General features: G+C 48.3%; 1 protein-coding gene across 1 annotated transcript in view; it reads left to right on the forward strand.

Moving 5' to 3' along the window:
- The window catches only part of TDRD9 (tudor domain containing 9), a 2559831-nt gene that overhangs the window by 186063 nt on the left and 2347621 nt on the right, over nt 1-26147 (forward strand). Inside the window, exon 2 of the mRNA XM_069638191.1 lies at nt 3060-3160. Coding sequence (XP_069494292.1) covers nt 3060-3160 — 101 coding nt within the window. The remainder of the gene's footprint in view (nt 1-3059; nt 3161-26147) is intronic.

The following is a 26147-nucleotide window of genomic DNA, read 5'->3' on the forward strand; positions in this document are numbered from 1 at the left end:
CACAGTGGGGTCCCACAGAGTTTCAGTGGCACGATGTATTGTTTAAATTGGGCATTGGGTCACCATTTGCAAACTTGATGCACCATCTCCGTGTTGAGGAGCTGCACATACTGCACTAGGACTGGAAATTGGCATTCACGAACGCCCCCTTTCCAGTGCTGTCCAATGGGCATTGACCTCCTGAACTGAGAGCTGGGACCTCTGGCGCTTATGTTGCAGAGGGCTGTCCTGCTGCCTACCCTACCTCTGGCCTGAAGTAGATTGGCTTCGCCAGCATGTGGTCTGGCATGGATTCACATGCTCATGAATATTCCCAGCCGGGCCGGGAATTCTCGGTAAAAGAAAAATAGTTTCACTTACACTTACTATCTTTCTCCTATAAACCAATCCCTGAGCTCGGGGTCATACTTGCCGCAGCCAATGACTGCCCTCTCCCTAAGCCCCTCCTCTGTAAACCATAGTCCGATGTTGACCGCACGTTCAAGTTTTGGGAGTCCTTGTGTTGGAGAATTTTGTCCTTTTATTTGTAATCTATCAATTTCTCATTGTTTTTTAATGTCCGAGCAGAGTTTGCATCCCCTTAATTTTTAAATGTCTGCTGGTTTTGCTGTAACCACAGCATTGAGTGTGGCATGGAAAGGACGGCATCCATGCAGTTATCTACCAATGATCTCTTTTAAACTGCATTTCATTCTGTTCAGTGATCAGCCATCAGCGTTTTCACCATCCTCTTTTCAGGTGCTTCGCGTCTCCTCTTAATATTCAGCAGCTCGCTAGTTACAGGCATAAAGCGATCCAATCGCATCAACAGAGGCCAAGGGGATCTTCACTGGCTACCCCTGGAATACAAAATAAGCTGTCTGAGGTTCCCACACCCTAAACCAGTTCTCCTCTGGAGCATCAGTACTTATGCCTACTCTTTTTTTTCCTTACTGACCTTTGTCAGTCACTCTCCAAAAACGGCCCTTCCTTTATTTAAAAAAACATATGTATCCACATTTATACATATAACTTAATGTAGAGGCTGTGTGATTCTGCTATGGTGTATTAGTTGGATATAGACTTATTGTAAAGGGCTCATTTGCCCCCAGGGGTCTACCTGGACGATAGAAAATCTGAGTGCTGGTGCGCTCTACAAGGGACGAAGTAACATTGCAAGCGTGCCCTTTCAGCACTCCGAGAGCTACAGCGCAGCAGAATGGAAGATTTTGCACATACAGCAAACTGCTGTCAGTATGTTTGTTTTTCTAACAGTACCTTACGTTAGCCAATTGTGCCATCAAAAACGTGTGGTCAGTTCTAGTGCCTTTTTCGTCAGTGCCCCGTTTTCTTTGAGGATCACTGCTTAGGTTTTGGTTCTCAATTTGAGGATCCAGTGAACAACTCAATTTAGGGATGTGAAGAGTATTTCTCCACATGTATGTCTTCTGTGGTCGTGTGCATGTCGTACTATCCTGGGCTTGGCATCAAACCATCAAGTGGAGTTTGAGGCTCGACCAATTCATGGCTATGTCAAAGTCATAGAGCCTTTACAAAAAATGAGTCTGCGTAGAGTTCATGAAAGGCTACAAAAAAGTCTGGTGTGGTCTGCATTATTCTTATTGCACAGGACTATTCTGAGCATGCTAGTCTAGTGTACATTAGCACCCTGGGGCCACCAGCCAGCTGACCAGCTTATGCATTACACAGGCTTTATCTACATATGAAAACCTGAGTGTGAAGCTTCTAATGGTGGGTCCTGCTTGCCCTCCATGCTTCCTTCCCCATCCTGCACCAGTGCTCTAACCTTTGCCTTAATTCAAGGATGGAGTTCCCAGTCACCCATGCCAGGCAGCCTCCTGATTCCAGACACCTCTATACAAACCCCTAATCACTTTCCCCAGGAAATGGCGGAGGTCCTGCATTTGAAGCCCCTGTGTTCAATTTCCATGCCTCCAATCCCAACACTAACACTAACACTCACACTCACACTCACACTCACACTCACACACGGCCATGTGCTTGCGGTAACCTGTGCTTTATAAAAACACTGTTGCCTTTGGTACCTTGAGACTTTGCCCCTGGGTGCTAATGGCAATAAGGACCCTCTGAGTTACATTAACATATGGTGACGTCTTTTGACCCTCATTAAAGGCCCTTTCAGAGCTCATCTCAGACCTTGTAATGGACTTGGTAATGTGGATATAAAAAAGGTAGCAGGCGCCCCTCTCTCGAAAGAACAAGGCATGATAACCTGTTCAGTGATTATTAACCACATTGAGAGTTCGCAGCCATTGCTTTTTGCTCACTGTACCTTCACAGATGGGAAATATCCATTTGCATACCAGTCTTTGTCCCGCCCACAAGGGCAGTCCAGCACCGAAATGCTATGGCAATTCCTCTCTGAACAAGAGTACCAGCAGCAACCCCATACACGTGTTTCAGCCTTGTTGGGCATCATATGCAAATGGATATTTCCCATCTGTGAAGGTACAGTGAGCAAAAAGCATGTGCTGCAAACTCTCACCTCAGAACAGGTTATCATGCCATGTTCTCTCTGGAGAGGAGCGCCTGCTACCTTTTGTGAAAGACTTTGTAATGTGGCCTTATTGCTTCAGGTACAGTAGTGCTGGCCGATTTGCGGGAATTGGCAAGACACATTTTCATATGGCCACTCCCAGACCATATTTCCGATATATAAACCGAACCCTTCTACACATGTGGATTAATAACTGATTTTTTAAAAATGTGTTGTCAAATGTTTCCCTGATCTGAAGCTTGCTAGTGCTCTCTGTAGTAGGTCATTTCAATGATTTTCATTCTATCAACCTTGTAAGGGCCAGCGGTGTTGGTAACTTGGCATTGCACCTCCCCATTTGACGTCCTCCTGTCTTGCTAGCATGTCGGCGCATCGGGTTCCAGGCCAAGTATTTGCACAGTGCCTCACCCTTTCATTAAACTCTTGTTCGGGTGTGGGGCTGTCCAGTGGGGTGCTGTTGTGTTCCCTGTTGACTCCCTGTTGATGGTGCATGTGCGTGTCCTTCCGTCCTCCTAAAGCATGCATTTTCTTTTTGCTACAGTGAAGAAGAGAAGCCGGAGAGGGACTACATTCAGAAGTACAGGTTGCAGGAAGAACAAGAAGTCCTCAAGTTCAGCTTTGAAGATGCAGGGAAGGTGCAAGGTAAAGCAGACTCTACTAAGCAGTATGAAGGCTTGAGGGTCCGCTGGCACTGCTGTACTTGTCTACTACAGCACACCGTTCCAGTAGCCTAGAGCGCACACCTGGCTTGATTTGGACTTTGCCGTTTGTGTGAGGCTGTTATAGCGTCTGGAGTTGGGAAACATAAAGGGAAATGAAGCTCTTTGTGGCGGGTACATTTCTTGCACAGCTTGAGCTTTTCACAGTGCCAGTGCCCTCATGCAGAACGGTGACGCGTACATAGTGACATGTTTTTGCCAGAAGGCAGCCGGCCGCTCTTCTTTACATGTCCTATCAGGGATCTGTTCCCCACGTGGTATTTTTAGACTCCTTTTCTGCCATTGTTTTTTCCAAGGTTAAGGTATGGTAATGCTTTGAGTCCGGGTTAGGAGTGGCAAAACACAGGAAGCCTGATGGAAATGTCTTGGATGTCTGCATTGTGTTGCCTTGCGCGATAGGACACTCCACATAATGCACTGTGTACTATTCACTGCACCTGGGACGGTGTGTCTCGGAGGCATGCCCGCCTGCCTCTATCGGCAGATCTCCTGGGATCCGCCCATCTCCAGGATCATAGTTTCCTGAGCCCAGTACTGTTCGTTGGGACTTTGCTTCTGCATGTGTTGGTTTTGCATGCAGCGGGAATGCGGCAGCGGCATGCCTCCTCTTGATATGTTCACTCCTCCACCCACTCCCATCCCGTTTTATTGTTTGTGTTGGTTTTGCATGCAGCGGGAATGCGGCAGCAGCATGCCTCCTCTTGATATGTTCACTCCTCCACCCACTCCCATCCCGTTTTATTGTTTGTGTTGGTTTTGCATGCAGCGGGAATGCGGCAGCGGCATGCCTCCTCTTGATATGTTCACTCCTCCACCCACTCCCATCCCGTTTTATTTTGTGTTAGTTTTGCATGCAGCGGGAATGCGGCAGCGGCATGCCTCCTCTCGATCTGTTCACTCCTCCACCCACTCCCATCCCGTTTTATTTTGTGTTGGTTTTGCATGCAGCGGGAATGCGGCAGCGGCATGCCTCCTCTCGATCTGTTCACTCCTCCACCCACTCCCATCCCGTTTTATTTTGTGTTGGTTTTGCATGCAGCGGGAATGCGGCAGCGGCATGCCTCCTCTCGATCTGTTCACTCCTCCACCCGCTCCCATCCCGTTTTATTTTGTGTTGGTTTTGCATGCAGCGGGAATGCGGCAGCGGCATGCCTCCTCTCGATCTGTTCACTCCTCCACCCGCTCCCATCCCGTTTTATTGTTTGTTGGTTTTGCATGCAGCGGGAATGCGGCAGCGGCATGCCTCCTCTCGATCTGTTCACTTCTCCACCCGCTCCCATCCCGTTTTATTGTTTGTGTTGGTTTTGCATGCAGCGGGAATTCGGCAGCGGCATGCCTCCTCTCGATCTGTTCACTCCTCCACCCGCTCCCATCCCGTTTCATTTTGTGTTGGTTTTGCATGCAGCGGGAATGAGGCAGCGGCATGCCTCCTCTCGATCTGTTCACTCCTCCACCCCCTCCCATCCCGTTTTATTGTTTGTTGGTTTTGCATGCAGCGGGAATGTGGCAGCAGCATGCCTTCTCTCGATCTGTTCACTTCTCCACCCACTCCCATCCCGTTTTATTGTTTGTGTTGGTTTTGCATGCAGCGGGAATGCGGCAGCGGATGCCTCCTCTCGATCTGTTCACTCCTCCACCCACTCCCATCCCGTTTTATTGTTTGTGTTGGTATTGCATGCAGCGGGAATGCGGCAGCGGCATGCCTCCTCTCGATCTGTTCACTCCTCCACCCACTCCCATCCCGTTTTATTGCTTGTGTTGGTTTTGCATGCAGCGGGAATGCGGCAGCGGCATGCCTCCTCTCGATCTGTTCACTCCTCCACCCACTCCCATCCCGTTTTATTGTTTGTGTTGGTTTTGCATGCAGCGGCATGCCTCCTCTCGATCTGTTCACTCCTCCACCCACTCCCATCCCGTTTTATTGTTTGTGTTGGTTTTGCATGCAGCGGGAATGCGGCAGCGGCATGCCTCCTCTCGATCTGTTCACTCCTCCACCCACTCCCATCCCGTTTCATTGTATTATTGCAGAGGTGGTAAATGGCAATGCCGGGTTTGGGGTTTCCCCCTCCTGGAATTGGATAATCTGCATAATTACTCGGGCCAGACTTTATTCCTACTGAGATTGACAAAACCTATTTAGATTTTAAATGTAATAATTCTGAAAGTGTGTGCATGTACAAAATCTTGCACGCAGTATTTCAATTTTAATCAAAGGAACCGATCTAGCGAAGGAAATCATGAAAGTCAAATGCCTTACCTTTCTTTCTAGAAAACCTGTGGTGCCCGCATTGAAACACATTTTTGTAGTAATTAAAAGGTGGGTTCCATGTAATTTCATCGCCGGAATTTTCAAAGCCTGGCATTTCAACGTGGACATGGTCATTGAATGTTTTAAATAAAAATGGGTGGGGGTGGGCTGGGTTTGCATCCCCTTTGCCACCCATTTTATCTATTTAAGGCTTTGAAAAATCCGGCGATGAAAGGACGTCGTACGATCAGGGCAAGCCTGCTTGCCTAAATGCCCCAGTGAATGGCACGCCAGAGTATGGGAGTAGTTTTCAGATGATGGGAGGTTTAAGGACAGATCAGGATCTTTCAAGTCTACGTTTGGGAAGATAATTGTCGTCTCTCGGTTAGGAAGTGCGCGAGATAACTTCTGCAACACCACTCAAAGTGGACCATGCCTTTCATGTACCTTTCTGAGGTTTCTGGAAGCGAGAGGAAGACTTTTCAAAGGCCCCTCTCACCTGGGGGAGCATTACATATTTATCTTCCCAGATGAAGAAATCCTTGCCTGTAGGTTTTCCATTCCAGCAATGAATTGGCAAAACGCTTTTGTGTTGGGACGCAGGGTCTGTGGTCTTGTTCTACACATAAAGGTTACGCCTTTAGCTTGTTAGTGGACCGAACACAACCTTTGTGATGGTTGTGTGTGTTCGGTCTTCCCGCCAGCGAGTATTGCCCGTGCAGAGGAGACTTGCATATGAAGGATTCGCACATTTAAAGTGGCAGTGTATTAAAAGGGGCGCACGATGGAAGGGAGCCATCTCACAAGAAGCATGGGCAAAGTAATTGGAACACATCTGCTCTAGTTTGATTTGGGCCGTCTGTTTGTGGAAATAACTTTCAGATTAGAAAAATAGCTCCCAAAATGTAAGGTGTGCCAGAGATGCCTGCGCCACTGTAAGCGAGGCTGACTTAGATGGCCGGCTCTGCTTTAACCTTTGTGTGCACATGTGATCCGATTCCACTTATTGCCAGAGCAATTCAAGCGAATATATTCTGATGGAGGACTGGGATTAATGATTAACTTTTTCTCCCCCCCATTTATGCCAGCCATGTCCAGCCAGACATTTGTGCCCATGCCCTCTAGAATCACTCTTGACCTTGCTGTAGCAAGTCACAAATGGATCATTGAAGCACCCGCTGCACTGCCCCTCTAGTGATTACCACCAGTAAACTTCAGCAAGCAGAAAGCTCTCCCGACGCCTCTTACCTGTCCCACTAGTCGACCACCATCCAGTAGGTGCCCCGTCTTCCTTTCAGGCTTTGGATGGTCTCGCAATGCGTCTGTATCCTCTATCCACATTCACTCTTGCTACAAAGTGTGACCTGTCCAACCACCATGGCAGGTCCAGTACTCTGCAAGATGGGGGATGCGGGTCTCGACTAGAAAACCCAGCCCTCTGATCTCTGGCGCATTTTAACTTCTATCTGCAGCATACCACCCCTATGTAGTGTGGCAGGTGCAGTGCTCCAAGGCTGGAGCATTATTGATACCCCCCAGAGGTGTAGTGTTAGCTGCTCTACCATCTCTTGCTGCTCTGCTATCTCAAATGGAAGGAAATGGGGCACCTAAAGATGCTCCCTCTCCCTCTTACTCACAATTCTTATTCCCTTGCCAGTTTCATTCACCCAACACAGTAACAAAAACACTTCACTGGTGTCAGATGGCACAAGAATTACTCCAGCCCTCAGTTGGTTCAAGGGTTTTTATTGCAATTATAGCTTTCTCTCTCCCGTCTTAGACTAACTTTTCTAATCACACTTTCCACACTAACCAATACCTCACATTCTCCTTAAATCGCTGCCACAAACCACTGCTCCTTCCTCCTGCTGATCTCTTGGTCCACCACTTGAACAACCTCCTGACCTCACCTGAACAATCTACCCCTGTCTTTCCCGTCCTGGTTGTGACATGATCAACCGAGCTGCCAAATGTTGGGTTACCCTTTTCACCAATCGGGCCTGTAGTGGAATACTGATAGCGGCAGCAGCGTTCAGTGTACATATTTGTGGGGTCCCCTTTGACTCCCACCAGATGGGTTTAGTCCCCTTATGGGCCCTAGACTCTTTGTAATGTTCCCTGGTGGTCTAGGCTATGAGCCGCTGATGGTAGCATGTTGCTGCTAATGCTGTTGAGTGTACTGTGGCCCTGCTCAGTGCTGTGTAGTGATTTCTCTGTCGGCGTTCTTTTCGCATTCTTTCTCCTTCGTGGTGTGGCACGCTACGAGCAGGAGGGTTGCTGTTACTGTCTCTGGTCAAGGCTTGCAAAGATGCTGCAGGGTTTCTTGCTCTGTTGCTAAGGATCTTGGCACATGATAGTTTTGCTGATTCTACAAGCGTTTTGTGTAGAAGGCATGGGGTCAGACAAATGCGGATAGCGTAATTGCTTGCTGGCACAAGGTGGGGGGCGGGTGGCAGTTTAGGAACAGACTTTTTCAACTGGCTCTGAATTGCTCCTGCAAAGGTCCCACCCTTCGCTGAGAGGGGTTCAAAGGCTAATCTACTGGCCTTGTCGTACTGGCTCTGCATCGAGGTCCATCAAATCTCCCTGGCCCTAGCTGTATTTTACAATTGCACTTCAAAGGCATGATCCTTGCATGCAGCTGACTGACTCTCACAACTTATAACGGGGAAATAGTACTATGCTAAAACTAGAGCCGAGCATTATCCTCAACTTTCTTTACTTCCAGTTTCCAGTCGTGGAAAACGAGAACTAAACCTGCTCCCTGAAACACATTTCCCAGGTGTTGAAGTGTTTGTATAGTACAGTGTAAATGAACAGATTGTCATGAATTAGATGGTCTGCACCTCGAAGTTCAAAAAGCCCTGATCAGCAAGCGGTGCAATAAAAGTACTAAATGGTGAGTACATGAATATGTACACAATCAGTTGAGCGCCAAAGAGGGGCTACACGATGCTTTAGAATGTTCACACTCTCACAGTCGGTACTGTCATAATTTCACCTAAAGTAGGGTAGGGGAGGATTCCCCTTGTAATTTTATAAGGAAGTAGCAGCCCACTGTTAGATCTCTCTGCCCTTCCAGTCTGTTAGCTGGGAAAGAAAGCACGGCGTCGCCAGTTGCTCACCGGCGCATCCGCGATCAAAGACTTCAGCGCAAAACTAAGGTATATCCTAGCAGTCGAGTACTTCACTTACCCCGGATGCAGCGCGGTGCCTGGAAGGTAGCCTGGCAACACTGGCGTCCTCTACACTACAGGAGCACTCGTCCTGCTTTGACGGTATCACGCAAACCAAGTCACGTGATAGTCTTCATAAGCTCCTCCCTGTACAATCACCGGCGCTTCTGAACTTTCTTCGGTGGCGTTTCGGATTTGATTCCTGTTTCCTGACCATAGTTTTTCCTGGTCCTCCCGGTTTTGACTTCGGACTCCTTTGGTTGCTCTTTGGGATTTGCCTTTTGATCTGGTTGCCTTCCTCCTCTTGACCACGGACTGTCCCTGATTTTGCCTTGGTTTCTGAATTGGTCTGCATTGCCCGCTCCCTGCTCGACATTGGCCTGACATTGGATATTGCCTTGGATACTGATTTGGTCTGCTTTGCTCGCTCCCTGCACGACATTGGATTGTTATTGGACTTTGCCTTGGATTGCTTCCACGCTGCTACCTCACCTTGAAAGATTTTGGCTTTGTTTTAGTTTTTGAACTTCCTTGCTTTCGTCCCTCACAAGTACACGGTCTAGAGACTGCCAAAGGTGTACGTTGTGGGTTGTTTGCTTGTCTTCTGCCTTGCGACTGAGGTTTGCTACGAACCTCCTCTGCCCCTCCGGACCCTTGTTACCACTGGACAGGAGTCCAACACGGTAAGACTATGAGAGTAGTTAGGGACTCCTAGTTATTCTGTTGATGCTTATTGATAAGTGACTCATTGCCGTATTCTTTGCTTAGACTGCAGGTGTCAGCATTACCAGCCGGTTAACTTTCTTACCTGAGTTAGCATGTTAGTGGTATTCCGTGTATGCTGTTTTGTATTGGCTTTATTGTCTATGCAAAGTCTGATACTTGCCTTGTTTTCAGCTGGTGGTGTGTCCTCCTGTATACCGTGTCTACACTTCTACGGCGCCTGGGTCATCGGTCTCCTGTCTTTCCAGTAATAGACCATTCTGGTTGTTATTTCTAATAGCCAGACAGGTACATTATTTGGAAGACTTTGTCATCTACACGACGAGGCAAGTCGCTCCATTTCAAGTGCTCCCTTGGTCTGACACCCACAATGGCTACATTTAATGAGCGCAATCCCATAACTGGAGAACAAGTTTCCACAAAGTTCAAGGTAGGTAACTCGGGTTAGCCTACTAGGTGGGAGTTTCAAACGTTTTTAAGAATAATTGAGGTCCATGCGGTAGATAGTACTAGGGTCGGCAACACAATCATATGATGGGTTTCGTGCAAAAGCAAGGGGCAGCTACAATACCTGTCATCCAAGGAACCTCCAGACAGGATTCCTATGTCCAGGTTCCTCCACCAAAGGGTTCGGTTTTCAAACCCATTGGACTCCAGAGACGAGGGGATTTGAAAAAACAAGTATGCAAACCAGGCCCCCGTTCACCAATCAGAGCACACAATCCCAGGTAAGTGAGACCTGTTGAGGACAGTTGCGCTCACTGTAGTTTCTGTGGTCCAAAGGGTTCCGAGTGCAGAATTTTCTTCAGATATCTGACCACCGTGCCTGGAGATTTAGTGAGAAAAGGACGCCTCCTGTCTGTGCAGGAGCAGTAGCCCTATTCCACCTCGCTACCCCCATGACCAATGGGTGCTCGCTGTACCACGAGTAAGGGTCACCCATTTGGCATCTACATTATGCAAGACAGGTTTGCTGCCTGTGGTAAGATGGCCGCTGCTGAATCCAGCCTCCCCTGGCAGCACCACACTACCTGAGGCCTTGCCCATCCCGTGCCTTGATTGGTCATGCTTCGACCAACCCACTCCAGGCAGACACAGCCAGCAGGCTGTGCCGGACCAGGTAAGGCGCCTCCTGTCGCTGAGTGGCTTCTGGCCCCACACCACCTGTCCTCGTGAATGAAGTTGCGCCAAGACTCCTTACCGCGCCCATCCGATCAACAGTAAGCGCTGACCAGGATTCATTGTCTAAAGGAAAGAGCACCACTTCCTCTAATCCCGGTTGCCCTGCTGTTGTCTCGACCTATGCAGTGCGCACCGATCCCTTTACTCCACCCACCACATGCGCTTTAGTGAAACAGAGGTCAATGTGGTCGTACAAGGGGTTAATCAGCAACCTGCCTTTTTTTTCATTTATTTATTGAGCATTTGTTAGGGTTCTATACAACCAAATGGTGTTTCCAGGCGCCAAAAGGCAAAGTGGGGAAAGGAACAAGGCGAGTAAAAAACAGTGGCAAAAAAGTAAATCTACAATCGTGGCGCTACTAAGCCTTGGGGCATTCAGACGTGCAAGTGCAGTGAAGAGAGTGCTGGGGGACGGAGGGGAGGGAGCAATATATGGACAAGTGCTGGTTGGAGCCTGGGAGGGAAGTGCAAGGTGTGAGCCAAGAGTAGGCCACTAGCTAAGTTTAAGGCGGAGGAATCCCCAGTGTGGGGTTTACAGCCACCAGGCAGGGGGCATGCAAGGGCAGTACTGAGGAGGGGGGGGGGGTGCTGGTGACAACTGGGAAGAGGGCCTGGTAACCAGTGGGCTTCATGAAGGACCAGTCTCTGCGGCAGTGGGGTGATTAGCAGGGAATGGAGTTGGAGAAAAGCAGTTTGTGAAGTTTCTGGAATTTAAGGAGGTCCGGCTCAAGTCTGAGAGGGACAGGGAGGCTGTCCAAAGAGGCACCAGCCGAAGAGAGACCTGCCCACCGCCCCCAACTCTTTGCTTGCTTTTGACAAGCAGAGCGTTGGCGTTAGAGGAGCAGAGGGCTCTAGCAGGGAAGTATTTCGGGAGGGAAAGTTTGAGATCACGTGTTTCTAGGTCCCAGAAATCCTTGTGGATGATGCAGAGGGTCTTGAATTTGATCCTTGCGGCCACCGGGAGATAGTGAAGAGTTTTTAGGACTGGAGAGATACTGTCCCTGGGTTTGAGGCCAAGGATAAGTCTTGTAGCCCTATTCTGGATTAGCTTAAGGTGGGTGTAGGGAGGAAAGTGGGAGATTGAGGAAGAGGCTGTTGTACACTTCAGTCCCCTGGCCTCAGAATGATTAGTTTAGGCCTCCTCATAATGCTCATCCTCACTAACTTTGACTCGAGTGCCTACTTCACTGATGGAGCCTGATTTTTACACGGGAGCGCTGGTGCAGGAGTGAAGGCCCTCCTACACTGACATTTGCTTCATGCTACTTTTCCTGTAAAAACTTTATCAACAGAATGCCCACCAACGCTCCTGTGTCCCCTTTGCATACCTGCTTTGATGATGTATTCATGCACTTTAACTGTGCCTCAAGTTTGTGATGGTCTGCGTCTGTTACTAGATTCACTTACAGATCAAATGTTTGTTTACCTGTACTCCTGCATTAGTGCCCGGCCATGAGTCGTGGCTCTGCCAGTTTGTGCACCCACACCTTGCTTGTCTTTTATGCTTACCTGTACATCGGAAGTAGCACCCTCTACCATGAGGTGTGGCTTTGCCAAAGTATGCTTTCAAGTTCCAGCTGCATGCATAGTACGATGGTTGCTTGTTTTGTTCTCTCCTCCATCCCCCTCCCGCACCTCCTGTCAATCTCCGGCAGTACCAGAAATGCCGTCAGACCTAGTACGATAGTCTCTTGTCTGTTCTCATCTCTTTACTCCCCTCCCTATCTTTGTCTAAACTTTTTCACTATCTGAGATGTCGCCAGGCCTAGTACGATAGTTAATTTCACATTTTTAGTCTCGAGGCCTTGTTAGAATGTCATATTTTCCCTTGCTCCCTCCCTTGCCTTGAAGTGCTTTGAAACACGTGTGTATAGGCACTATGCAAATAAATTATCATTTACTCACACCTGAGGGGCTTAAAAGACCCCTCAGGTGCAGGCCAAAGGAGAGAGGCGTTGTAGGTGTAGTCGGATTACCTCCACATGGTGGCAGAAGCAGAGCATAGATGCTGGAGCCATCGTGGTGCATTGAGTAGATGTCGGTCCTGAGAGGGTCTTTGCAGTTCCAGACAGTGAATGCAGAGGTAGCGCAGCGGGAAGCGTGAGAGTAGGCGGCTTTCCCCCTGATGGCCAAATCTGCAGCGGTTACGCAGCGGAGCACGCTGCATTTGAAAGCTTTTCACAAGGTCAGTCGGGCTCCAGTGTTAGACTAGTACAAATGAGCCCTGGGAGCAAGGATAGGTCCTCTAGTGACTGGCTCGAGTTGCAGGAAGCCGGGAAGCGGAGGATTCCAGACCATGAGGGAAAGCAGCAACCGAGGACCAGGAGGCAGTGAGGCAAAATGACACAGGCATCAGACCTGGTGAGTTCACAAACTGATGTGATCCGCGAGTGCTTCGTAACTGCTCGCTTGTCAAGACTGGGTGCCTAAAACGTAGAAGTAACACAAGTAGAGTGAAATTCAAACGGAAGGATAATTTTGAATCCCAAACTGAACTAAAGCAGAATGACCATTATTTTATGAAACAAGCGGACAGTACAAAGAGCAAGTGGAATAATAACCTAATCACCAGACCAGAAGCGTGTGATTGTATGCAGATTTGACTAGAGGCCAACAGATGGGGGCAATATGGTGAGAAACTAAGTGAAAGATTGCCAAATCCAAAAGAGAACTATAACAAGGCAAGTGAGAAAGAAAAACTATTGCCAAAGTCAAGAAGGGCCAAATGAGTCTCAATGATTGTAGACTCTATTGCTCAAATATAAAGAAGCTTGGATGAGTAATTGACTCAAACCCATATTGCAAAAGTCAGAGGTGTGAGGGATTATGATTATTATTTTGTCAGCAGTTGAACAAAGTGGAAGTGGGGGGGTAAAGAGTGGCAGTAAGGCTGCCCTTCTGATCGAAAGCATTCAGAGGGAGTAGAGTATAGCCTGCATTGTGCGGCAATCACAGGTGTGCAACAAAAACCACCAGTGTGATTCTGGTTTCCCCAAAGACATTTCTGAACTTGATGTGAAGCAAGAGGCATTGCTGATTTGTTGAAGGTTTATATTTACCATGGAAGTTATTGCAGTTATTTATTCATTCTGGCCTGGCAGCAGAGTACGCCAGAGCAGAATATGTTGTGGTAGTAGGCCTGGCAGGTGAGTGGACCAGGTGGAAGTCCATAGAATACTGGAGTTGTGTTACAAAAAAAGTAGCGGGACTACAGTGATTTTTTCAGTTACTGATGAATCATACTAACATTACTGAAGCAAGTTGTGTGAACTGGTGCAGAATCATATATAATTGTTGAAACAAGTATTTATGAACCGTCACAGAAATATTCTCACAGGAAGAGTTCTTTTTTCCCTAGTGAAAGGAGGAAACATTTTGGTTATCAAGTTGAACAAAATAGAAACAGCGAAGTTGGAACTGTATTATTTTAAGACAGGATTTCCTAAACTTTTTGGAACTATTGAACAGAATCCTGCTTGAATCTGGGAAAGGGGAATTCACCCAGATTATAAGGAGCGGCGGATATCGGATTGTTCAGCTAATTGTGATATTTTGCTTTGCCATATATTACCATATTGAGTTGTTTAACATGAAAGTGCGAGGGACTAACTTTTTGTTAGTGTTTTCTTTAGTTTATTTTAGGCAGAGAAATCCTCATCAGGGTAGGCGTGCAAGGCGTTTATCCAACCTTTTGAGTTGATAAAATGGCATCTTTTGAAAAATCTTCAAAGTTGTCCGCCTCAATTTCTGACCCCTCAGAAAAAATTCTCAGTAATTAACATTTAATGAATACCTCTTGCACTCCAATGTAAACAAGTACATCTTTTAATTGGGGTAAATAACTAATCAAGAAACATTGCTATTATTGTAAGCATGCAGAAGTAGACCCTAAACAAAGGTGGCGTGCTTGTTGGCACATACTTGTAATTAACAAAGGAGGACCTTTAATAATTAAGAGGGGATTCTCTGCCTTGAACAAAATTAAGGATGCCATCAGAATGTCCGTCAAAAACAAATAGCCCATTGCCCTATGTTCAAACTATTTCCGTCCCTTACACTTAAGAAGTCTTTCAATGGTTATCAATATTGTATGGATTTCTACCAAAGGATATATTTTCCTTCCTCTGGTCTTCTCATAACTTGTGCCAAAGGATCTCTCTCTCATCCCTTGGTCTTCTCGACTTTGGTTAGAGAAACTTTCTCTCCTAGTTTAGTTTTCTGTCTTTTACCAAAGGATACTTTTCGAATGGATTGTGTCCTCCCATGTGTTCATCTTTGATATCTCCAATATCCAGCTTCGGAAAAAATAATTTGGCAGAGGGCGCTGTGTTGATGCAGTCGACTCGATGTCCCTCAGGGGCCTCCGTCTCGAGGATGTCATTGAAGGCATATATAGCACACGCAGCACCCGTTGGCTTCCATTCAGATTTTCAGAGTAAGCTTACGCTTTGAGAACTACGCGCTTCAGAAATTTCCTCGCGAAATAACCAAAAATGTCTTTGTCTTGACACGAACTACCCCGAAGACCAGGTTTAAACAGTCAAGATTGCAATGCCAAGATGTCGCTGACGGATCTGCATCGAGTATGCTTGTGGTGTCTCGGTGTGGAGCACAAGACCTCGGCCTGTTCAAAGTGTCAATCGATGACCGGAAAAGCTCTGAAGGAGCATAAAGGGAAATTGGTGCTAGGTAGATTTCCTAAGAAATCCATGTCGACTACCCAGTTGAAAAAGCTTTCTTCTGACCAAGCGAGAGGCGACTCTCCTCGATGAAAGAATGCAAAAAGGTCCAGGCCAAGGAGTGGCTCCCACCACTCCTTGTCTAGGAAGTCTAAGAGGCATTATAAATGGCTTACTTCAACGTTGTGATGCTGGAAATGCATCGGAGGGACAGGGCCACCATATCTTTGTCCTTTACTGCTTTTTATTGTGTGTTTTCCGCACAGGAGTTCATGTGGGACTCCTGGCGGTGCAGCTCTTCCTATCTTTGGTTTGGTGTACAGACCCAAGGGATACCCTTATGGCACCCATGGGTGCGGGTGCAACCCTGTGCCCCTAGTGTATGTTTTTGGGCACCTGTGTGTGGCCCACAGAGCAGGGTATGGGGTGGTGGCAGCTCCATGCTGAATTTGACAGGTGCTCTGAGTATCCCCCATTTTAGGATGCCCAGGCCCTGGCTTTGGAATCAGTTGATTCCTGATGGGGAAACGAGATGGCCCATGTGGCCTCTTGCTTTCTATTGCCTATTACCTTATTTTCCCAAAGTCCTGGGAAGCTTGACTCTGTCCCTTCCCCCTGACTGGCTGTTGGGTGGAAGTTTGTGTTGTGAAGTCCAGGCCAGACTGGCTGGAGCCTTCCCATTGACTGCATGTTGTGGGTACACCCTGTGGGTGGGGCCTGGGTGAATGGAGTGTGTGACCAATATGCACTGCTTGTTGTGGATGTCTAGTTTCTGGTGTTTGACACAATGACTGAGACAACCCTGCCTGAAACTGGTATGAATGCAGTGTGGAGTGTTGAATGGCTGGGTACTTGTCCCAATACTGTCAACTTCCTTTTCTTGTTGGGGTTGAGTGTCCCAGATTCCCTCCTCCACCTCCTCACCTGAGTAATCCGTGTCCTCTTCCACTGGGCTCAAGGATCGGTGGGATCTGTAGTCCTTTTCTTTTGTTTTGTAGTTTGGGTCTCGCACGAGAGGAAGCCACAGTGAAGGCTACTAGGGAGCACTTCCCTAAGGACCCCCTTCCCGGGAGGGACAAAATGGGGGGGGGGGGGGAGCCAAACGTGGTAAAAAAACCCTCTGAATTTGTGAGCAGCAGGAACCCTTGAAGGTACAGGACACGAGTGACAGAAATGTAACCGTCCAGCAATGGAACCCAGCAGGTCAGATCCCAAATGGTATCAGCAAAAACTATGCAGTAGAGTGCAGATGGAACATCCACAGAAAAGCCCAATGCGTTAGGCAGCAGTGAAGAGGAAGAAAGAAAGGAGGACGTGGAGACACCGCTTGGAAAGCGGACCCGTACGCGAGCCGCGCACGGAAAGGCAGCACAAACTGAGGGAGAGCAGGGAGGTGGACCAGAGTGAAAAGTAAACAAGAAAAAAAGACCGGAAGAGTCCGGGACAACCCTGCGTGGCGCAACAACGGCAGCGAAAGAAAACACAGCTGACCGATAGGTTGCAATGCGCAGATGTCAGAAAGAGGCGTGCCTAAATAGGTCTACGTGCATGCGATGAAAAAGAACTAGACCGCTGCATACATGTAGTTTATTGCGTGATGCAAATCAGGAAGTGCGGCAGTGAATCCAACAGGGCCATCGACGCCAGTATCAGAGGCGTCGCATGACAAATACACAACTTTTTGTGAGTGTCTGGAGAGAAGTGAATGGCCTGAATGCACTATGCACCCGATTGGCTGCCTGCATGAATGCCCTTCTGATAGATTGGTTGCCGGAGTGTGACCCAGGAGAATGAATGGGAGATCAACTAGTATATCTGGGGGCCTCACTCTAGAATTCGTGTTCAGAAGCTGAAGAGAAACTAGAGTTGAAACTGAAGCTTAACCTTGAAGCCCTGCTGGAAGAGAAGTCTTGCTGCTGCTCTACTTAGTCGATCTGAAAACTGCTGTCTCTCCAAGGACTGACCCATAGAGGACCTGGTTAGGCGCACTCTTCCCGAGCTACGAGGGACCATCATGCACTGCTATTCTTTGCCAGCGCTCCCTGGTAGACCTACAAAAGGCTGCCGACCAGGGACTGGGACTGCCGCGGAATCACAAGAAGCGGCCGGACACTGTTGTCCATCACTGTCGACTGCTGTCGCCGACCGGAGCTGCCGCGCTCCCTTTGCCTAAGTAACATTTGATCCAAGGACGCTCTCGTCTGCACCGTCTACCACTTTGTCCCGCCGGAGAAAGTCGAGGCCGCTGAGGAGCATCCGCCGTTGGGTTTTCTGCCACCTAAAGACCACAGACGCTGGCGACGCGACACCCTTGCTGGGCCATGTTGTTCAAACTCTTTGCGGTCCTGAACTATTGTCACTGAGGTGTCCTGCACGCCTCTTGCAGGACGCCAATGCTCCATAGTCTGAGCACCGCTAGGAATTAAGCTGCCACCTCACCGTCATCGTTCAACCCTTTTCCTTGTGGGATCTCGACGATCCGTGGCTCCTGCCTTAAAGGGAGCCGCTCAAGAAGGATCCGTCGACGACCTGACAGCGAACTCTGCTATGCCAGGTACATTGGGGTTGTACAACTATTTTAGAAGGAAATGACTCTTGTGAACAATATATGGACTGGGCTTGTACGTTATATCTTTATTTACAGGTTGCCCAGGTTGGGGGGGGGCGGAATCTCCACACAGAATTGTGCCTCGGTGGTAGGGGCCAGTATTCTGCCAATTGTTCTAACCAACTGCTTTCGTCCTATTTCTATGGTTGGTTACCTTTTTGTGATCTGTGTGACATTTCACCAGAGTAGTTGATGTACTTTAATGAGATCTGATGATTGTGGTATCACTTAGAACTGTATATATTTGCCATTAACTAAGCACAAAGTGAGTTATTGTAACCTTGAACTTAATTATATAAAGGCTGTGTTTTAACTAATAGTGTGTGGCCATTACCTTTGTTGGGGCTTGGGGACTACTGTACTTAAGAACCAGCCTGCACCACCTCCTGAGAAGCTAGGCCTTGATTGCTCGTCCCTTGCTACCATAATAGAGAATCTTGGCTGGGGTCCTCTGTGCCTCTCCTCTACCATATAAAGAGCAGAAGTACAGACCCCGCCCCCCCAAACCCCCAGTCTTTACAAACATCCTCTTCCGACTCCTCCCCTGAGAGGACAATGTACTGTCCCACTAAGGTCTCCACTCCAGCCGACCGAATGGGCAAGCTTTCAGGCAAGAAATGCTTAAGATGTTCGAGAGCCAGAAACCCTCGAGGCAGGCGGCCATGCTCCTAATGCACCTTCTGGAGCCAGTAAGGAAAGGGCGCAAGCCAAATTCCTGCGCACCCTCGAGCCCGGGACGAAGGCCAGATTCCCATCGTAAGCCGTCAAGGCCTCGATACGATGAGACATCGAGGGATCCTTTGAGCCATAACTTGAAAGACCGGTCGAGGTCGTCAACGCTAGCGGCACCATCCAGGCCTCCGGTGCCATTGCCGTTGAAAACGTCTTAATCGACGGCTCCACAGGCACCTGGCTCGATACTTTCGAAGCCTTGAACGCCTTTACCCGAGATAGAAAATCTTCCCCACTTTACCAAAGGATTTCTTTAAATCTGACCTCTATTTATGAGGACAATCTGATAATGATGCGCCCTTTGGTTTGCAACCACCCCTGATTGTTTCATATTGGAGGAATACAGACTGAAAGACCTGCATGAAAACTTGCAGACAGCCAGTGGAGAGGACACTTCACCGAAGTTGGAATTTGAAAAGCCTGAGTCAGATGAGCATGCAGATGCCTCTTACAGGCAGTTGATGACCAAGGTAGTGGATCAACTGGGATGGAGCAGACCTGCCCTCCCTTTCAAACAGGATGACCGTACAGATATCCTGGATAAAGGCCTCAAAGGGATACTATTTTACCCTTTCATATTGCTCTTCAGAAAAGAGTAAGTTCCAATTGGGAAGCACTGGAGTCAAGTCCATTAGTAAATGAGAACCTGACAAGGAAATACCGACCAAGTAGTAACCCCAGCTACTTATCGAAACACCCTACCCCAGAAAATCTGGTGGTTTAGGCAGCAACCGCTATACGAGCAGCTTATCTGACCATCCCACCGGATCGGGATGATGAAAGGGTAGATGCCTGGTCAAGAAAAGTATTTTGTGCTGGGAGCATGGCTCTTCAATCGGCCAACTCCACATGTGCCTTGGTGAAGTTCACATACGCTCTATGGGACTGCATTTTGAATGGATTGTGTCCTCCCACGTATTCCTCATCTTGGATATAAATTTGTCAGCTTGCTGCTTCTTTAGGAAATTTTTCGCCAGAGGGCGCTGTGCTCAAGGCCACGTGGCTTGGTCCCTCGACGGCCAGCATCGACGTCATCCGTCGTATAAATGGCTTGAGCCGCGCCCGTTGGTTCAGTTCCGTGTTTCCGAGCTTCTGCTTCGTGTATCAAAAACGGCGCGTCAGTTTTCTCATCGAAATGTCTGCTTCCTCAACCCTGACAACACCCAAGACTGGTTTTAAGAAGTGTCTCAAATGCGAAAGAAATGTCCATTACAGAGCCTCACTGCAACTGTCTTTGGTGCCTTAGTCCTGATCACCGAGTCGACGAGTGCGGGTCGTGTCAGGCGATGTCGAACAAGGCTCTTAAGGAATCCCGAGGTAAGCTAGCGGTGGGGGAAGAGTCTGTCAAGTCTGCAAAAAGGCTAAAAGACACAAGAGAATTGAGATCTAAATCTCGTCATCAGTCGAGGCGATCGAGGTCGAAAAGTCGCTCGAGGAAGTCCTCTTCCTCGTCATCAAAAATCAAAAAAGCAACATCATAGATCTCCGTCCTCTTCTTCCTCGCCCGACAGAAGTTTAATTTCTTGTCCTTCGAAGCATGATTCCCCAAAGAAATGGGAGGCCTTTAAGGCTTCAATGCTAAACATTTTTGAGAAGGGGGCCCGACCCCCTCAAAAAAGCTGCGTGAAGAGCATGTCCCTGTTCACTTTAAAGGTGTCGGAGGGAAATCCAAAACCTCTCTCACTAAATTCGACAAAGTCGTGGGTGTCCTCAGACGATGATTCTCCAGCGCCTCATGAGACTGTACAGAAACCTTTGGTGAATAAATCGAGGTTGCCTGAGGACAATATGGCGTCCTCATCGTCAAAGTCAGCTATGGACTCGACACGTCATTCGACGACGCCGTCGAAGCCAAAAATGGCATCTATACCTCCGGCCTCTGCGTCCAAGCCTTGCTCGACATCGAAGCCATCCTTGATGACCTTGGGGATTCCTTAGAGTATGTCAAAGCCGGTGTCGACGCCGTCAATGCCTATGTCTGGGAAATCTTTCATACCAGTTCCCAAGATTATGGCTAAGGTTAGGTCTGTTCCACCTTTACCAGAAATGTTTCCCCCCTCAGCCCAGGCAAGAATTTTTTTATTCTGTCTGATACTGCAGAGAGTATAAGCAGATCCATGGCATCTAGTGCAGTCTTGCATAGATTCGCATGGCTAAGAAAATCTGGTTTTGCATCTAATATACAATCCAGGTTACTTAATATATCCTTTGACGGCTTGAGGTGGTTTGGCAGCAAGGTGGACGAGAGCCTGGAGAAGCTGCAGACCTCGAAAGCGGCAGCAAAATCACTCAGCGCCACTATAAGACAACCTCAACAGCTCTCTTACGCAGGGTCATCTTCCTGGAAGTGGTCCTTTTTGCTACTATTCCTCTTTTGGAAAAGGGAGAGGGCAGGCCAGTCGGAGGGGACAACAAAAAAAACCCTTTCATGGTGGAAAAGGGAGAGGTGCTAGATCAGCCACAGCAGCAGCTACTACCTCCTCAGCCACTGCTGCAGCCACTGCAAAGCCACTTTGAGGCCTTAACCCACAAGACCCCGGTGGGAGGCAGAATCACTCAGTATCTGGACAAGTGGCGGGGCATTACGTCGGATGCCTGGGCACTAGAGATGTGACCCATGGTTACTGTCTTCCTTTTCATCAAAGGCCTTAAGATCATCCACCGGCAGTCAATTTTGTAAAAATTCCAGACCAGCTCCTTGCAAAGGAGATTTTAACCCTGCTAGAGAAAGGTGCAATAGAACATGTACCTGTAGCGGAGAGGAACAAGGGTTGGTACTCCCCTTATTTTCTCATTCCCAAAAAGGACGGAGGATTGAGACCCATCTTGGACTTCAGAAATTTGAACAAATTCCTCAGGAAGGACAAGTTCAAGATGGTGACCCTTTTTCAGATCCTTCAGGCTCTTCAGCTTCAGGACTGGCTGGTTTCATTGGACCTTCAGGATGCTTACTTTCATTTGCCAATCCATCTCAAACACAGAGGTTTGCAATTGGCGCATCTCACTATCAGTTTTGAGTTCTGCCATTTGGGCTGACCTCCACCCCGAGGGTCTTCACCAAACTAATGGCGGTAGTGGCAGCGAGTCTCAGAAGGGAAGAGATTCACATCTACCCTTATCTGGACGTTTGGCTAATCAGGGCAAGTTCACCCGAAATGGCCCAGGGACATCTGGCCATGACCTGTTACTCCCTTCACAAATTGGGCTTCTCCCTCAATTACAAGAAGTCACAAATGATTCTGAGCCAAAGACTCCAATTCATGGGAGCGGTCCTGGACACCACCTCGGGGAAAGCCTCGCCTCCCGAGGAAAGAGCTCACCACATTCTGCAGTTGGTAACAAAATTTCAGAATGCCCAACATCTACCGGCATTCGACTTCCTAAGGTTGCTAGGCCTCATGGCATCCTGCATTTTTCTGGTGCCAGAGGCGCGACTGAGGATGAGACCCCTTCAATGGGCCCTCAGGACTCATGGGCCCAGTTTTCAGGGGAGATGTCAGATCTTCTACAAGTCCCGTCCAAGGTGGCTCAAGATCTCCTTTGGTGGGCACACAAGGAAAATATCCTCAGAGGGGAACCTTTTTGGCAACCATGGCCGGAGATAACTGTAGTGACGGACGCCTCACTTACAGGGTGGGGAGCCCACACCAACGACCTGCCAATCGGCAGTCGTTGGTCTCCATCGGAGTCCAAACTACACATCAACCTTTTGGAGCTGAGGGCAATCAGATGGGCGCCGAAGGCCTTTCTGCCCTCTGTACAGGGAAAGAATGTCCTGATAATGACGGACAACACAGTGGCCATGTACTACCTCAACAAACGAGGAGGTGTAGGATCACTCCCGCTGTGCAGAGGGGCAATGCAGCTCTGGTTCTGGGCAGTGCAAGAAGGAATCTGTCGGCAGTTCACATAGCCGGAGACCTGAACACGGTGGCAGACGCTCTGAGCAGGCAGGGCACAGTCTCTCACGAGTGGGAGTTAGCTCAGCAAGTCCTTCAAGAGATCTTTGCCCTTTGGGGAACCCCTCAAGTGGATCTGTTCACGACCGGTGCCAACCGGAAGTGCGAACTGTATTGCTTAAGGGAATTTCCCCTGAGAGGAGCTCTAGGGGACGCGTTCATAGTGGACTGGATGTTTCCACTCCCATTACGCGTTTCCTCCTGTCCCCGTGATTCCTCATGTAATCAGGAGGTTGAGAAAGTTCAGGAAAACCATGATCCTCATTGCCTTGGGTTGGGCCAGGAGAATGTGGTACCCGGACGTTCTGGACATGTCCATTTGCCCTCTAATACGTCTTCCACAAAGAGAGGATCTTCTCTCGCAAGAGGAAGGTCTGGTTCTCCATCCAGGGGTCAAGACACTGAACCGTCACGCTTGGCTTCTGAGAGGTTGAGATATAAGTATTGGGACCTCCCGGATGACGCTATGGAGAGTTCGCTTTCGGCCAGAAGGCCAGCAACAAAATCCTTTTACCGGTGTTGTTGGAAGAAATTCAGTAACGGGTGCAGGGATAAGAATGTGGATCCTTTTCAATGTACCACTTCCATGGTGCTTTACTTTCTAATACATTTAGCCAACTCGTGGCTCCAAGTTGGAACTATTAAAGGATATTTGGCAGCGCTATCCATCTTCAAGCGCTCCTCCAGAAGAAGTTTCATATTTCAAAATGCTTTTAGTTATCCAATTTCTTAAAGGGTTAACAAATGTGTTCCCTCCTAGACCTTTCCAAGTTCCCATTTGGGATTTAAATTTAGTTTTAATGTTTCTTGTGTGCCTCTTTTTGAGCCTTTACATTCTTGTCCTTTAAGGCTCTTAACTTTAAAAACAGTTCTACTAGTGGCTCTAACTTGAGCCCGCAGGGTGAGTGAGTTGCAGGTGCTCTCTTGCAAGCCTCCTCACATGATTTTCCTTAAAGGTAAAGTTGTTTTAAAGGTCCAGCCTTTTTTTCCTAACTAAAATAGTTTTTGATTTCCATCTGTCACAGAAAATCACAGTACCATCTTTTTATCCTCCTCTGCACGCTAGTAAAGAGGAGGAAAGATTTCAGAGACTAGACCCTAAAAGGGCTCTGTTTCTACATATCTAGACTGGAAAGATTTAGACAAACATATCTGTTGTTTGTCGGGTATACTGGACACAAATTGGGCCTTAGTGTGTCCAAACAAACTATATCCAGATGGATTATCCTAGCAATATCTGAATGTTACAAATTGGCTGGGAAGGAGCCTCCAGATGGTTATAGGGCTCATTCAACCAGGGGCATAGCAATTTCCATGGCTCTTCATAAATTACAACTGCTATGGGAGTCTATCTAAGATGAGCAATACGTGGGAGGACACAATCCATTTGAAGAACAAGTTCTTTCGATTGGATGTTCCTCCCACGTATTCCTCATCGACCCTCCCAACCTACCCCTCCGTACAGTTCTTACGCTTGTTGCACTTGTACTTCCTTAAGAGCCTGACATCTGCCGACACAAAATACAATTGATGCAACCATTACCATTGAAATAAACAGAACTGAACCAATGGGCGCGGCTTGAGCCATTTATACGACGGATGACGACGGCGGCCTTCGAGGGACCAATCTACGCGGCCTCGAGCACAGCGCCCTCTGACGAAAAAAATTTCCGAAAGAAGCAGGAAGCTGACGAATATATATCTAGGATGAGGAATACGTGGGAAGAACATCCAATCGAAAGAAACGACGTTACAGTTGGTAAGTAACTTGTTCTTCTATGGCGGCTGAGCATATTTCCGAAGGGGTGGAGAGACGCGGTTTCTTGGCCATTGTGAAGGATGGCAAGGAGGCCATGTGCGATTCTCTTCATTAGGGTTTGGATTCTGCTGACCGTCAGCAGAATGTAACACAAGAAGTGGTCCCGACAGGAAAGCAATTTTTACAAAATCTGAATTCCTATTTTAATGGTGTGGGAACTACTAGGCAGATTCTGAAATGTACGCCCCTCATAATGCTTATAACCATGAAAATATCAATCATAAACGCCAAGTTTCAAGCATGTTTCATTGAATCCAGTATCCGGGCTACTAAGTTTAACCTGAAGTCCAGGAAGGCATATTGGACCGCTTCCACTCCACCACAGATGAGGAATCGGATAAAAGAACAGCTTGCAAACTGCAAAGTCTTTATCTATTCTTACAAAGGCCACGCCAAAGGCCTTCACCCAGTCGCAGCAACGCTCCGACAAGGGGCTGGTGTTTGGCGGGTTCTGAGGCCTCCATGAACGGAGGTTCAGACAACCGGACTGTTTTCCGAGTATGTATCGGTGGAAAGGACAAAATGGGGGGTGGGCACTTTTTAAAAAAAAAAAAGTTTAAATATTTTTCTGCATCAGCCTCAGAGGGGAAAAAAGGCATGACATGACACGTCCCTTTGGGTCCACGTGTCTCGGGTGGGGGGCAGGCTTGCCTTTTCACGTGCAATTTTGGCACCAGAATTTTTCAGACCCCTGGATCCTCTGTAGTTTCCACAGGGTACCGCCTACTGGTAGCTTACTCTCCTCACTCCTCCCTTCTCCCACATATTGGGACAGCAACTCTGCTGGCAGAGATATGGTCGCTCGGCGAGAGCCAGGCTGTGGAAGAAGTCCCAACCTCCCAGCAAGGCTTGGGCTTTTATTCCTGGATTTTTGCCATACAGAAGAACCACCAGGCTGGCTGGAGAGTTGTGTTGGACCTTTCCACCCTCAATTGCTCCCTCCTGCAAAAATTCAAGATGGTTACGCCAGCTCTTATTGCGGAAACACTGGACAGGGGAGACTTTGATGTGCTCCCTGGATCTGAAGGACGCTTACCTACACGTCCCAATTTGGCAGCCGCATCATTCCTTACTGCGCTTTAGGATTAGGGGCTTCAATTTCCAATACAAGGTGCTACCCTTTCAGCCTCAACTCGGCTCCCAGGGTATGTCCTCAGGGTCCGGGGCCACCTCTCCGAAAGCAGTTCAGCATATTCCATCCGCACTGAGGAACACACTCCACGACCTGAGGTTCACTACCAATCTCAGGAAGTCTCTGCTGCAGCCCCCGCAGATCCTTACCACCTTGGGCCTCATCTGGGACGCACGCTTTGTGAGAGGCTTTCCCTCGGAGGACAAGATTGCGGCCATCAAGAGATACAGCTCACCTTCTCTCCAGGCCTGTGACCTTGGGCTGGTGGTACCAACACCTACTGGAGCTTATGGCAGTGGTCATTTTGGCCGTACCCCATACAAGACTCGGTAGGCGGAGATTACAGCTGCACTGCAAAGCCTCATGGAATCAGGAGAAGGGCTCCCAAGAGGAGCCAGTCAACATTCCGCCCTTCCCCTCTCGGACCTCCACTGAGGTTCCGCAAACTTCAATCTGATGCAGGGCAAGCCCTTCTGGCAGCCGGCCCCTTCGGGTACAGTTACTACGGACTTGAAGGCCATATGGTGGGCTCTCAAGGCCTTTCTCCCTCCTATCGAGGGCAAGTCAGTTCTTATCCAGACAGACTACTCCACCAGCATGTACTATGTCAACAAGCAGAGGGGGGCACCAGATCCCCTCCGCTGTGCAACTT

The sequence above is a fragment of the Ambystoma mexicanum genome, chromosome 14, assembly GCF_040938575.1.
Source record: "Ambystoma mexicanum isolate Mex_15411 chromosome 14, UKY_AmexF1_1, whole genome shotgun sequence".
NCBI lineage: Eukaryota > Metazoa > Chordata > Amphibia > Caudata > Ambystomatidae > Ambystoma > Ambystoma mexicanum.